The 13,390-nt window shown below is 43.2% G+C and overlaps 1 protein-coding gene across 1 annotated transcript; it reads right to left on the bottom strand.

Moving 5' to 3' along the window:
* Positions 1–783: 783 nt before the first annotated feature.
* LOC142665596 (protein kinase C delta type-like) lies at positions 784–12,914 on the bottom strand. Its single transcript, XM_075845304.1, has 4 exons — positions 12,569–12,914; positions 3,313–3,563; positions 3,028–3,090; positions 784–2,860 (listed from the first exon to the last, which is right to left on the bottom strand). The coding sequence occupies exons 1-4, from the start codon at positions 12,815–12,817 to the stop codon at positions 2,305–2,307; spliced, it is 1,119 nt and encodes a 372-aa protein (XP_075701419.1). The 5' UTR covers positions 12,818–12,914; the 3' UTR covers positions 784–2,304.
* Between the last annotated feature and the right edge of the window lie 476 nt (positions 12,915–13,390).

The following is a 13,390-nucleotide window of genomic DNA, read 5'->3' as shown; positions in this document are numbered from 1 at the left end:
TCCCCCACTGTGCCCCATTCAATGTATCCAGTTTAGATAATCCTCCACAATCTAAATAGCCTGTACTTCAGCTCTCTCCTGCACTGATACATTGTAACAAACTCTCACTTATCATTATGTAACCATTAAAGCTGTTTTCTGGTTTGGAAAACTCATTTTCAAATGCCCTATTAGGGAATTTTGGGGTAATAGTGTGGGTTCCCCCGTTCAGGAACCTGATTAATTAGCCAGAATGGAGAGGGGCTACAAACATCATCTCCTGCTCAGGAGGACCAACACATCCATGTACTACATGCACAGCCTGGTGATTTTAGAACTGTGTAATACTTTAATTCCCCTTTAGAGACGCTGTAGGGAAATTAAACTCTTGTATTAAGTTCCCCCACAGATTATGGGACCCCTCTAGCAAAACGGTATTGTAAAAACCTGACAACCCCTGTAAGACTCTGCTCACACCACATTTAGGCTTTAAATCTGACATATACCTTTAAAGTGTAGATAAACGTTTGACAAACTTCTGACATGTCATAGTGACATGTCAGAAGGTTGGATTGTGGGGGTCCGAGCACTGAGACCCCCACCAATCGCTAGAACGAAGCAGCTGAAGTGTTCGTGTGATCGCTCCGCCGCTTCGTGTTTTTTCGGACATGTCAGAAGTTTGTCAAACGTTTAGCTACACTTTAAATGGGTAAAACCTGGAGAATAAGACATTGAGACCTATACAACATTTACAACATAGACGTCCAATGGGATTAACAACAAGCACAAAGATGTAGGGGGGTAAAAGGAGAATTTTATTTATAGATAAGGGAAGGTTATATTTTATTATTAGGAAATTATTATATAAGTATTAAGACTACTATTATTATATACTGTGTATATGTATGTGTCATCTATTTATCTATTATACTAAACCTAGCTAAAGGCCGTGTTGATCCAGAGGAAGGCGAAAACCCCCTGTGAGGAATGAGCCAATTGTCCTCATATTAGGGGGGAAAATTCCTTCCTGACCCCAAATATGGCGGTCGGCATAAATCCCAGAATCAAAGGCTGAAGTGTAACGTGTAATATGGAGAAAGACTAGGGAAAAGTTATTAGTTTATTTTTTTTTATTATTATTTTTAATTAACTACTGTATTTATATATGTGTAAACTATAAATTGTATTAAATTAAGAATTATTTTTTAAAATTATTTTTCTATATTTATATTATGTTACTTATGTGTGTTACTACTTATTACTCTATAATCCTAAACCTATCTAAAGGCCGTGTTGATCCAGAGGAAGGCGAAAACCCCCTGTGAGGAATGAGCCAATTGTCCTCATATTAGGGGGGAAAATTCCTTCCTGACCCCAAATATGGCGGTCGGCATAAATCCCAGGATCGAAGGCTGAAGTGTAACGTGTAATATGGAGAAAGACTAGGGAAAAGTTATTAGTTTATTTTTTTTTATTATTATTTTTAATTAACTACTGTATTTATATATGTGTAAACTATAAATTGTATTAAATTAAGAATTATTTTTTAAAATTATTTTTCTATATTTATATTATGTTACTTATGTGTGTTACTACTTATTACTCTATAATCCTAAACCTATTTAAGGCCGTGTTGATCCAGAGGAAGGCGAAAACCCCCTTTGAGGAATGAGCCAATTGTCCTCATATTAAGGGGGGAAAATTCCTTCCTGACCCCAAATATGGCGATCAGAATAATCCCAGGATCAAAGGCTAAAGTCTAATCTAAATGTACTATGTGTCTATATGCGGGTGTCTATACTTATCATGTAGTGTGGTGTCTATACTTATCATGTAGTGCGGTGCCTATACTTATCATGTAGTGTGGTGTCTATACTTATCATGTAGTGTGATGTCTATACTTATTATGTACTGCGGTGCCTATACTTATCATGTAGTGTGGTGATGTGGGTGATGTTAGGTATGTGGGTAATGTGGGTGCATTACTTACCTGGCCTGTGCTGAGGTGAGATCAGGTATAATGGCCGCTCCGGCCCCAGGACTACAACATGCGGCTATTATTCCTGATCTCTCCAGATGGAAACTAAGCACAGGCCGCTCCTGGGGGGTGTAGAGGATCTTCAGGCTGGAGTGATGTCAGATGCCTGCCCGGGATTGGAGGATGGCAAGTCAAGGCCCTGGTGCAGCAGCAAGATGGCAGAGGTGCAGCATGAAGATGGTACGGAGAGAGATGATGGTCTGGGCAGCCGAGGTGACATACAGCAGCAGAGACATGAGGCACGGGTCAGGAGGCATGAAGTTCTGGGCCCTTGTCCTGAGATCTTATCAGGTCCAGCTTGGTGACATGAAGCTGAACCCGGCCAAGGGGTGAAGGGCTTTGTTATTCTCTGGCCACTTCAGATGTTGGTTCTCCAGAACGGGCACAAATGGTGTAAATGGTGGCTGTGCCCTCCTCTCCTGCAGTTCCTCCCAGCCGATGGTGGAGAAGAATGGATGCGCTCTGATGTTCCCGCACACACCGAGGCGCCTCTCAGAATTTTTACGGACCAGTCTCTTGGTCAGATGTTTCACGTCAGGATTAAGCCAAGTTGGAAATTTAGGCTTCGCGGTGGTGATGGCTTTGAAAGCCATTCGACTGACGGGGCCGCTGTAAAAGGGGGAGCGTCCTGCTGCCATCCTGGACACCACAATCCCCAGGCTCCACCAGTCAACTGCGGTGCCGTATTTTTTTCTAAGAAGCACCTCGGGGGCCATGTAATCCAACGTTCCCGTCACTCCACTGATCTTATTGGAGGCGGTGACGCCATCTTGGGCCAGTCCCAGGTCGATGATACGGACGTGGCCATCTGCATCCAACATTATATTCTCCGGCTTTAGATCTCTGCAAAGAAATAAGAAGAGAGAATGACAAATTCGCCCAGTGATCCAGGAGACGGGGGATGGGTCACTGCACCTCCAAGCAGAATAGCCATTCAGGAGTGTAGGAAAGCTGGGTGCATTATTTCCAGCGTGTAAAGGAGACGGAGAGAAGGGGGAAGTTCTGCTTACCGGTGGACGATGTTGTGTCCATGGAGGAACTGGAGGCCACATATCATCTCTGCTGTGTAGAATCTGATGGGGAGAACAGAGCGGAGTCTCAATGTCATGAAATCTTCCTCTATCAATTCCCTAATATGTTATGATGGAGTGTGTGTGGTCTCTAGCAGAGAAGAGGCGCTGATTATGGCAGCCTGTATTCTGCATTCTCTGTATTCTCTGCATTGTCCTTCATCTGACCTCCGCCCTCACCTTTTCTTCTTTCCACCCCCCTCAATCTCCTGATTATTTACTCGCCTTACGTTGCCGATGTTCAAGCAGCCGCACATCCTGATCAAAGCCTCCAGGCTGCCACCGGACAGATACTCCGTGATGAAAAATGCCCGCTCCTCAGACTGATGTGCGGCATAGAGGTGGCATAGGAACGGGCAGTGTCTGGCCGCCAGGAGTATCCGCCGCTCTCTCAATATTTCGTCCGCATTGTCCCGTTTAGTGATCATTTTTACGGCCATGTAGGTGTTTCGGCCGGGGACTGATGCCAGCACCACCTGAGGAACACAAATGGAGAATCTTTATGAGAAGTAGAAGGAGCAGGAGTGGACTTAGAGGTCGGTCAGCCGGGTAGTGCCCAGGACCCTACAGGAGAACAAAGCTGAGCTCCCGGCATAATGCAGTGTCTGCTGTTGGGTGCTGTATGAAGAGGTCTTAACCCCTTACCGACATTTGACCTAAATATCTTCGTTGGTGGGGGGAGTATGGAGCAGAATCACGCGCTTTAAGGATAAGTTCGCACACAGCGTAAATACTACAGATTTTCCACAATGCATTTAGTTGCGAAAAATCCGCAGCATAATACAGTAGCAGCAGAGTGGATGACATATGAACAAATCTGATCCACACTCTGTATAAATGATAAGCGAAAAAAACGCTCAGAAATTGCCCTGCAGGGCGGCTTTTTAATTTGCAGCATGTCAATTGTATTTCCGCAATCGCTGTTTTTTTGTTGCGGGTTTTCCCCATTAAATTCAGTCGGGAGGTAAAACGAGCACTAAATAGCAGATGTTCCATTTTTGTGGTGGAAAAGCTGCAATTTACCTGCAAAAATCAGGGGGGAAAAAATCTTATACTTTCCCAGGATTCTTTGCTTCTTCATCCAGATCGGCCCCCTGGGATGAAGTTTATTCGCAGCCAGATGCGGATTATAATGAGGGAAATCTGGACAAGTTCATGTGTGGCTCTTGTAGATGTTGTAAGTATGTATTAAAATCTGACACTTTTCTTGACAGTGAACACAAAAGGGAATTTAAAGTTTATAACTTTATTAATTGCCGTTCGACCATGGTCGTCTATTCCATTGTCTGCCCATGCGGGAAACAATATATTGGCAAAACGAAGCGAGAATTACATATTCGCATCAGCGAACACATTCGGGACATTACCAAAGGTGAAATAACAAATCCTTTAGCTGCACATTTTAAAACATATCATGCCCAATCACCAACTGGCTTAAAATTTATGGGGATTTATCAGCTATTTCAAGATAGAAGGGGGGGTGATCTTAACCGAACACTCCTTCAAAAAGAAACCATGTGGATTTACACATTAGGAACCTTGAACCCTAGGGGACTAAATAATGAAATAAAATGTAACATGTTCCTCTGAGATTTAAACAGATGGGAGCCAATGGATTCCCATTAGGATGACCACATCTTCTGCGTTGGTATTGGTCTCTGCTTGTTCCTTTTCCTCCTTGATAAAACGTACATTAGACCTTTTTGTCGTCCAGTGTTACATTCCCTTCTCAATTTCCTGTACTTTCTGAGTTACCCAGCACTGGACAAATAAATCCTTGGATCAAAAATGGCTAATGTATGGATTGGATATATTCTTTCCTTGGAATTTGATATTAACTCTAATAATATGCCTCTGATCTGGATATCCCATTTGCTATATATCAGTAATTTACTTCTTGCAGAATGAGCATGAGTAATGTTCTTCCGGGTATGAAATATTGAATCAATTGGATAAATAAATAAAATAAATGAACATATTATCCATCTCTTGCAATTTTCTTTCGCAGGAGTACGAGTTGCCCTTAGCTCTTTGTGGGTGGTGGAAATTAGGGACCCATTGCCCCTTTTGGACATTTGATCCCCCTCCCTGCCCCCATTTGGAGTTTTATGGCGGCCCCCCTATGTGCAACAGTTATATACATACATATGATTATGAGACTTAGTGATAAAATTATTCTATTGATTTTTGATAGTTTATTTCTTTTGGGGATAGTGGGGACCCAGGTCCTAATACCTTAAAAGGTTGTGGTCCTCTCTCCCTGCTTCCCCTGAAGTATCTTATGAACTCCATATGTATGTATGTATAGATAGCTATAAAATTAAACAGATTATATATTTAGCTTCAAAGTACTAATTAATTTTGCTAATTTAAAATAGCGTATGATATAGCTCAATAGTGTAAACGGTGTAGCAAAGGACTCTATGTTGGGGAAACATTTTTTATTTATTTTTCCATAATTCAACTATAGAATCTAGATATTAGTAGCGGACTATATTCATGGATAAATTAATTCTGATTATTAGACCCAAGTAGTTGTTATACTATTGTGGAAGACTCAGATTTAATTATTATTCCTGTCATGACCATATAGAGATGCACCACTGATTGCCTTCTCCATAAAAATACCGAATATATCCTTTCAACACGACTTAGTGGATATATGAATTGCCTGTTTGATTGTAAAAATATTTATACTTGCTATCAAAATTGATTGTTTTGTCTTACGAAAGATCGATATGCACTATCCATAACGTCTCTTCTAATTATCCCCATGAAACATTATGTCTATGACCACAGAACCAATGAATGAATTTGGGACACTATAAATACACTGTGTTTGGCAGCACCTGTCAAACTGCTCTGAAGAAATCCCGTTCAGGGATGAAACGCGTCAGCTGTTCTAATTAACAGGGCCGGTAGTGACGTCCAAGCCTTGCCCTGAGAATCCCTGTCCAATGTTGGAGATACCACGTGGAAGGAAACCTACTCTGGAATTTCAACTCACCTGGTTGCTAGCGTGCGATCCTGCCCTGTCGGGTCTGTGTCTCTCGAAGTGTGCCTAATCCACCTTGATGCCGGCATGTGATCCTGTCCTCTGAGGTCCGTGTCTCTCTGAGGGCAGTGGCGAAATACCCGCATGGATCAAGGGAGGAGATCGTCATTTGATGTGATGGTAGAGATTTGGAGGCTTTGAATTAAATGTGTGGCCATACAGACGAACCCTGCTTCTGTGGAGATCTACTATTTTCCATCTTTGGGCTGACTACATCTACAACTGGCTTCTCGGCACTCGCTGGATTTTTAAGGTAAAAACCCTATACAAATTATAAGAGTGCCTTGTATTAAAGCTCAAGATCACGAGGGCTACACATTTGACCCCAAGGGTCTGTGAAAAGACTTCCTTAGAACTAAGGATCCACTTAAGAGAGGAAAAAGCACGCTGTAAACCACATCCCCTTAATACATGGGGCTACCTTCCTATCTTTGGAGTTATATGCGTATAAAAAGATTATTTTCAAAAAACATCATTACCAGTTACTCCTGATAGGAACTCTGGCTATTTTGCGATTTAAATAACAGATATGGTTGAAAACCGCAAGTGTGAACACTACCCAGCGGTTTTTCGTTTGGAATTTTCTATCTTTTCAAAACCGTTCTGTACATATATAGTACGTTGTATAATCATTTGGTAATATCTCCAATGTATTAAGGGTGCCATTGTATGTCTCTTTTCCTGGCCAGGAGGTTCTTTTTATAAAAATTTATACTTTTGTTGTTGTAAAAATTTATTTTGCCGGTATTATCTGGATTATAAAATAAAATACTATATTTAATTTTACTTAACCCAAGAGTGCCTATTTATATTCCTGGATCATTTTTCTTTTTTTCTTTTTTCCAAAATCTGGACAAGTGCCCGGGGCCCGAAGCTGGAAGGGAGCCCAGTTCGCCCCGGTTCTCCCTTACCGGCTGTTAAAATTACAGCCGGTTCAGAAAACCGGAGTGAAGCGGGACCTCTCACCCAACCAGTGGCGTAGCTATAGGGGCCGCACTACATCAATAAAAAGTTACTATAGTAACTGGAGCCGCGGGCCCGTTACTATAGTGACTACAGTACTTACCTTTCTGTTTCCGGTGCGCAGTGCATGACGTCACATTGCTAAGCGCCGCACACAGCATCCTGATCCTGGATAGAGTCAGGACATCCGCTTCGGCTGAAGAGGAGGGTAAGTTTAATATCCCTGTCTGCTTGAAGCTGACTGGCGGGGTCCGACTCCCAGGACCCCCGCCAATCAGCTGTTTTGAAGGGGCCACAGCGCTCGTACGAGAGCTGGTGCTTCCCCTTCATTCCGGTCACTTGCTGACATTGTGAATCGGGGTTGGCGATTCACAGTGTGAGCCAGTAAGGGAAATGAAGGGGAAGCAGCTGTCGTACCAGCGCTGCGGCCACTTCAAAACAGGTGATTGGCGGGTCCCGGGAGACGGACCCCGACCCATCAGCTATTGATGGCCTATCCGGAGGATAGGCCATCAATGTTTAGGGACTGGACAATCCCTTTAAGCCTACGATGTTGCAGGCTTAGAGGGCCCATGAGACAGGATCACAGATTGTGTGATCCTGTCTGCTGGGCCCTGTATCTAAGCATCTTACATAAGCACATGGTAGGCTTAGATACATAGCCCATGTGTGATCCTGTCTGATGGGCCCTGTATATAAACCTACCACATGTACTGTATAAGATTACTGTCTGCTGGACCCTGTATCTAAGCCTGCCTTGACAAACAGTATCACACATGGGCCCTATACCTAAGCCTACCACATGTGTTAGGGCATGACCACACATGGCGGAATTCCTCCGCAACTGTCCGCATCAATGCCGCACAGAATCTGCGTTGCAGATTCTGCAGCGGATCTGCACAAAATGTGCAGAAAATTGATGCGGACTGGCCGCTGCGGACTGCAGGAAAAGTGCTTCTCTTCTCCCTATTCAGTGCAGGATAGAGAGAAGGGACAGCACTTTCCCTAGTGAAAGTCAAAGAAATTCATACTTACCGCCCGTTGTCTTGGTGACGCGTCCCTCTTTCGGCATCCGGCCCGACCTCCCTGGATGACGCTCCAGTCCATGTGACCGCTGCAGCCTGTGCTTGGCCTGTGATTGGCTGCAGCCGTCACTTACACTGAAACGTCATCCTGGGAGGCCGGACTGGAGACAGACGCAGGGAGTTCTCGGTAAGTATGAACTTATATGTTTTTTTACAGATACATGTATATTGAGATCGGTAGTCACTGTCCCGGGTGCAGAAACAGTTACTGCCGATCGCGTAACTCTTTCAGCACCCTGGACAGTGACTATTTACAGACGTCTCCTAGCAACGCTCCCGTCATTACGGGAGCCCCATTGACTTCCTCAGTCTGGCTGTAGACCTAGAAATACATAGGTCCAGCCAGAATGAAGAAATGTCATGGTAGTAAAAACAATACGCTCCGCAGCACACATAAGATCTGCGGACTTCATTGCGGAATTTTGACTCTCCATTGAAGTCAATGGAGAAATTCCGCCATGAGTCCGCAACCAGTCCGCCACTGCTCCGCAACAGACAGAGCATGCTGCGGACACCAAATTCCGCTCCGCAGCCTATGCTCCGCAGCGGAATTGTACGCATCGTGTAAACGAACACTGCTAAATTAAAGTGAAAGTCAATGGAGAAACGGCTCCGCTGCGGATTAACGCTGCGGAGTGTCCGCAGCGGAATTTAAGTGAAATTCCGCTATGTGTGAACCCGCCCTTACTAATCGTTATTGTTGTGTTTGTGTTTTTTTACAGGTTCGGTCGTTGGACTATGTCGTATTCGAGGGTTACTTCGATGATGGCATTTTTATTATCAATAAAATGGTTAATGAAGGTTGTCTGGGTGGTTTTTATCTCAATAAAATATTTTTTCTATGTCTTTGTTTATTAAACTTTATTAGTACCACCTTAGTTATGGCCGCCGGCTGATTGACAGCGTCCATTACTAAGGCGAGGCTCAGTGTTAGCCGCTGCAGAGGCTATCACTAACCCCCATTATTACCCCGGTACCCACCGCCGGGAAAAGTCGGGTACGATCCAGTACCTGACCATCTGTAGTAATGGTTAGGTAATGGGGCGGCCGCAGGCTGGTATTATTAGGCTGGGAAAGGCCAAAAACTGGGGGGGACCCCGCCAGATACAAAAGCAGCAGCCTAGCATTACCGGGGGGGAAGGGTCACTGTTTTTGACCTTTCCCAGGCTGATATTACCAGCCTGTGGCTGACCCAGTACCCGACCATCACTACAGATGGTCGGGTACTGGTTCGTATAATAGTACTATTATATTCAGGGACGCAGTGTATAGTACTATTATATTCAGGAGTACAGTGTATAGTATTATTATATTCAGGAGTACAGTGTATAGTACTATTATATTCAGGGGCGCAGTGTATAATACTATTATATTCAGGAGTACAGTGTATAGTACTATTATATTCATTGTATGATACTATTATATTTAGAAGCATAGAGTGTTGCATCATGAGAATTTTATCTTCATTTACAGGTGTGGATATGTTGGAAAAGTGAGGAGCCGAAGACATCTAAGCTGTGAACTGCATAAATGGGCCGTGCCCGAGAGAAGTCATCATAGAGGTCTGGATCGAATGGAGAAGGAAAGAGAAAAAGAACGAAAAATAATCTGAGACATCACCTGTGAGTCACTCAATGTAAATGTTTATTCTCCCTGTGACTGATCAGTACTGTAGTCACTGTATGATCTGCAGCGAGATGACGGATGGTAGCATTCTTTTTTGTTAAACAGCAACTCCAGGCATATCCTAACCACTGTTCAGGCTATATTGGGAGTTGTCGTTTTATGTCATAGAAATGTATACAGCAGGGGTTAAACTGAATTTGCAAATGATCTCTGTACTGAACTGTATTTGTTCTGGTGCTGTATATATGTACTGAGCTTTGCTCTGGTGCTATATATATTTATTTATATATATATATATATATATATATATGTGTGTGTATGTATATATATATATATATGTATATATATGTATATATATATATATATATATATATATATATATATATAGCTTGGTTCTGGAGTTATATATATATGTACTGAGCTTTGTTCTGGTGATGTATGTACGTACTGAGCTTAGTTCTGCTGCTGTGTATATGTACTGAGCTTGGTTCTGGGGATGTATATATGTACTGAGCTTGGTTCTAGTGCTGTATATATGTACTGAGCTTGTTCTGGTGCTGTATTTATGTACTGAGCTTTGTTCTGAGGCTGTATTTATGTACTGAGCTTGGTTCTAGTGCTGTATATATGTACTGAGCTTGGTTCTGGTGTTGTATATATGTACTGAGCTTGGTTCTGGGGCTGTATGTATGTGCTGAGCTTGGTTCTGGGTCTGTATATATTTACCTTCTCTTAAGGTAAAAGTATATGTTAAATCTACTTTTACCTTAAGTGTAAAGGATCTGCCAGGCACAGCTTCGGGGTTAACTTCCTTAGGTAATCAGTCTTCACCTGAGTCTATCTCTCTGAGACTGACTCCAGCTTCCACCACTCAGGCTGGCAGGCTTAGGAGTGGGAGAGCCTATCGCAGCCTGGCCAGACTCAGCTAGCTCCCGCCCTCTGTCTATTTATACCTGCCTTTCCTTTTCCTCCTTGCTTGTGATTCTTTCCGTGTGGTTTCCTGGCCCAGCTACAGCTCCTAACAATTTGATCCTGCTCCATTCTGACCCTGGCTTTCTGACTACTCTTCTGCTCTGTGTTTGGTACCTCGTGCTCTCCTGGTTTGACATGGCTCGTTCACCACTCTGTTGCTCACGGTGTCGCCGTGGGCAACCGCCCCTTTCCCTTTGTTTTATATTCCCTTGTATGTTTTGTCTCGTGCACTTACTGAGCGTAGGGACCGCCGCCCAGTTGTACCCCGTCGCCTAGGGCGGGTCGTTGCAAGTAGGCAGGGACAGAGTGGCGGGTAGATTAGGGCTCACTTGTCCGTTTCCCTGCCCCTATCATTACATTAAGAGATGGTAAATATATACAGTAAAAACTAAACCCAAAAAACCATGGAGGAATCTCAGCTTTTTCCAATTCACCCATTATATGGTACTTTACATGATGCCAATAAAAACTATAACTCCTCCCGCAAAAAAATAATCCTTCACACACCACTCCATTGATGTAAAAATAGTATTCTGCTTTCTGTCTTCTATATTGCTCATTCTACTTTTACAGCTAAATTAAAACCGTGCCAGATCTGTGGCCGCCTAAACAGAAATCTGCAAATATATACGGTGCAGCGTATTCGGAGTTCAAGGGGGGGGGGGCCCGGACCTGAAAAAATACCCGGGGCCCATGGTACCCTAAATCCGCCCCTGTTCGCAGCAGTCACATGGGATAAAACATCATCCCAGGAGGCCGGGCTGCAGAATGGCAGGGGGGTGCGTCGCCATGGTTATGTAAGTTTTAACTTTTTTTTTCATGCAGTTTTCCGCAGCGTACATTACAGCTAAAAACTGCACCACCAGCTCTATTACGTGACTCGATCGCGGTGTGTGGATAGTTGTCATGGCAGCTAGAGGTCCTAATGACGGCTGCCATCTTGGTCCTCCTATTAAGCCATGCCAGAGAAAGGGCTTAATAGGAGGATGCAAAAAGCACAATACATAAATATTACAGTGTATTGTACCAGCAATCTTACCATCAAGTCCTCTAGTGGAATTTATAAAAACTCATTTAAAAAATGGTTTAATCAAATGTGCACAGAACATACAAAAAATATCTAAAAAGTCACTTTACCCCTAATTTATAAAATGAAAAAAAAAATAAGATGAATTGTTATCCATAAAAATGGTACCAATCAAAACTACAGCTCGCCCTGCAAAAAACAAGTCCTCACACCGCTCCACCGACCGAAAAATAAAAAAACTTCTGGGTTTCAGAATATGGTGACACACAACAACTTATTTTTTTACAAATAAATAAATTATAATTTTGCTGTCACCGTAGTTGTGCTGACCGCAGAATAAAGGCAACACATTATTTTTATTGTTCAGTTGACTCAAAAAAAGTGAAATCCTAAAAACAATGGACGAATTGCTGTTTTGTTTTCCACTCCATCCATCAAAATAAGTTTTAATCGTTTCCCAGTACATTATATGAAACATTAATGGCAGCATGAAAAACTACAACTCCTCCCGCAATAAAAATAATAATAATCTGATACGGCTATGTCAGCAGAAAAATAAAAAAGTTATGACATTTGGAAGGTGGGGAGGAAAAAACGAAAATAAAAAACGGAAGTAGCATCCCATAGACTAACACTACAATCATCATCCGTCCAGCGTGACATGGCTGATAACAGAGAACAATTGATGGAGATAAAATGCAAACTTTAGGTTTACTGCCCCTTTAAAATGTAATATTTAGATTTTATACTCACTTTGCCAAAGCTGCCCCTACCCAGGACCTGGTGGATGGTGAAGCGGCTGATGGTAAGCCTGGCATAGGGGCTGGATGTTCCAGGGTCTTGGCTGCTCCCAGGTCTTGGCTCCTCATCCTCCAATCCTCTGTCCTTGGCTTCTCTCCTCTTCTTCGTGATCTTCTTGAATCCGGTGACGCTGTCCTCCTCCCTCTTCCTCTTCTCGTCTTCTCTCATCTCACTGTCTTCTCCATGTCCATTGGACGCCATTTTCTCCAATATCTTCCTACCTGTAGACTCCAGTGCGATCGCTGCCGTCGACAGTTGAAAGTAAAGAGCAGTTGGTCGTGTGCAGGTCACATGATGTCAGAGGTCATGGAATCCTCAGGTGGCACCAGCCTGGCAGTAACCTGCTCTGCCATGTCTGATGTGGGCATCATGAGTGCCAGACTAGTGTCCAGAGCAGTGTTTCCCAACCAGGGTTTCTTATAGCCTGGTCAGGGGTCTGCAGAACACAGTAGCAATACATGTCACTCCACCAGTAGAGATAAACAACGGTTATTTGCTCAGGTTATTGGCAAAACCCTTTTCATCCACAATATAGAATCTGTGTTTATATTTAGGGGTCTGTATTTATTTAGGGGTCTAGTCTGGGGTCTGTATTTATTTAGGGGTCTAGTCTGGGTCTGTATTTATTTAGGGGTCTGGTCTGGGATCTGTATTTATTTAGGGGTCTAGTCTGGGGTCTGTATTTATTTAGGGGTCTGGTCTGGGGTCTGTATTTATTTAGGGGCCCGGTCTGGGGTCTGCATTTATTTAGGGGTCTAGTCTGGGGTCTGTTTT

Source organism: Rhinoderma darwinii, chromosome 13 (assembly GCF_050947455.1).
Source record: "Rhinoderma darwinii isolate aRhiDar2 chromosome 13, aRhiDar2.hap1, whole genome shotgun sequence".
Classification (NCBI taxonomy): Eukaryota; Metazoa; Chordata; class Amphibia; order Anura; family Rhinodermatidae; genus Rhinoderma; species Rhinoderma darwinii.
Note: the sequence above shows the minus strand (reverse complement) of the source record. Positions and strands in the feature narration are given on the sequence as shown.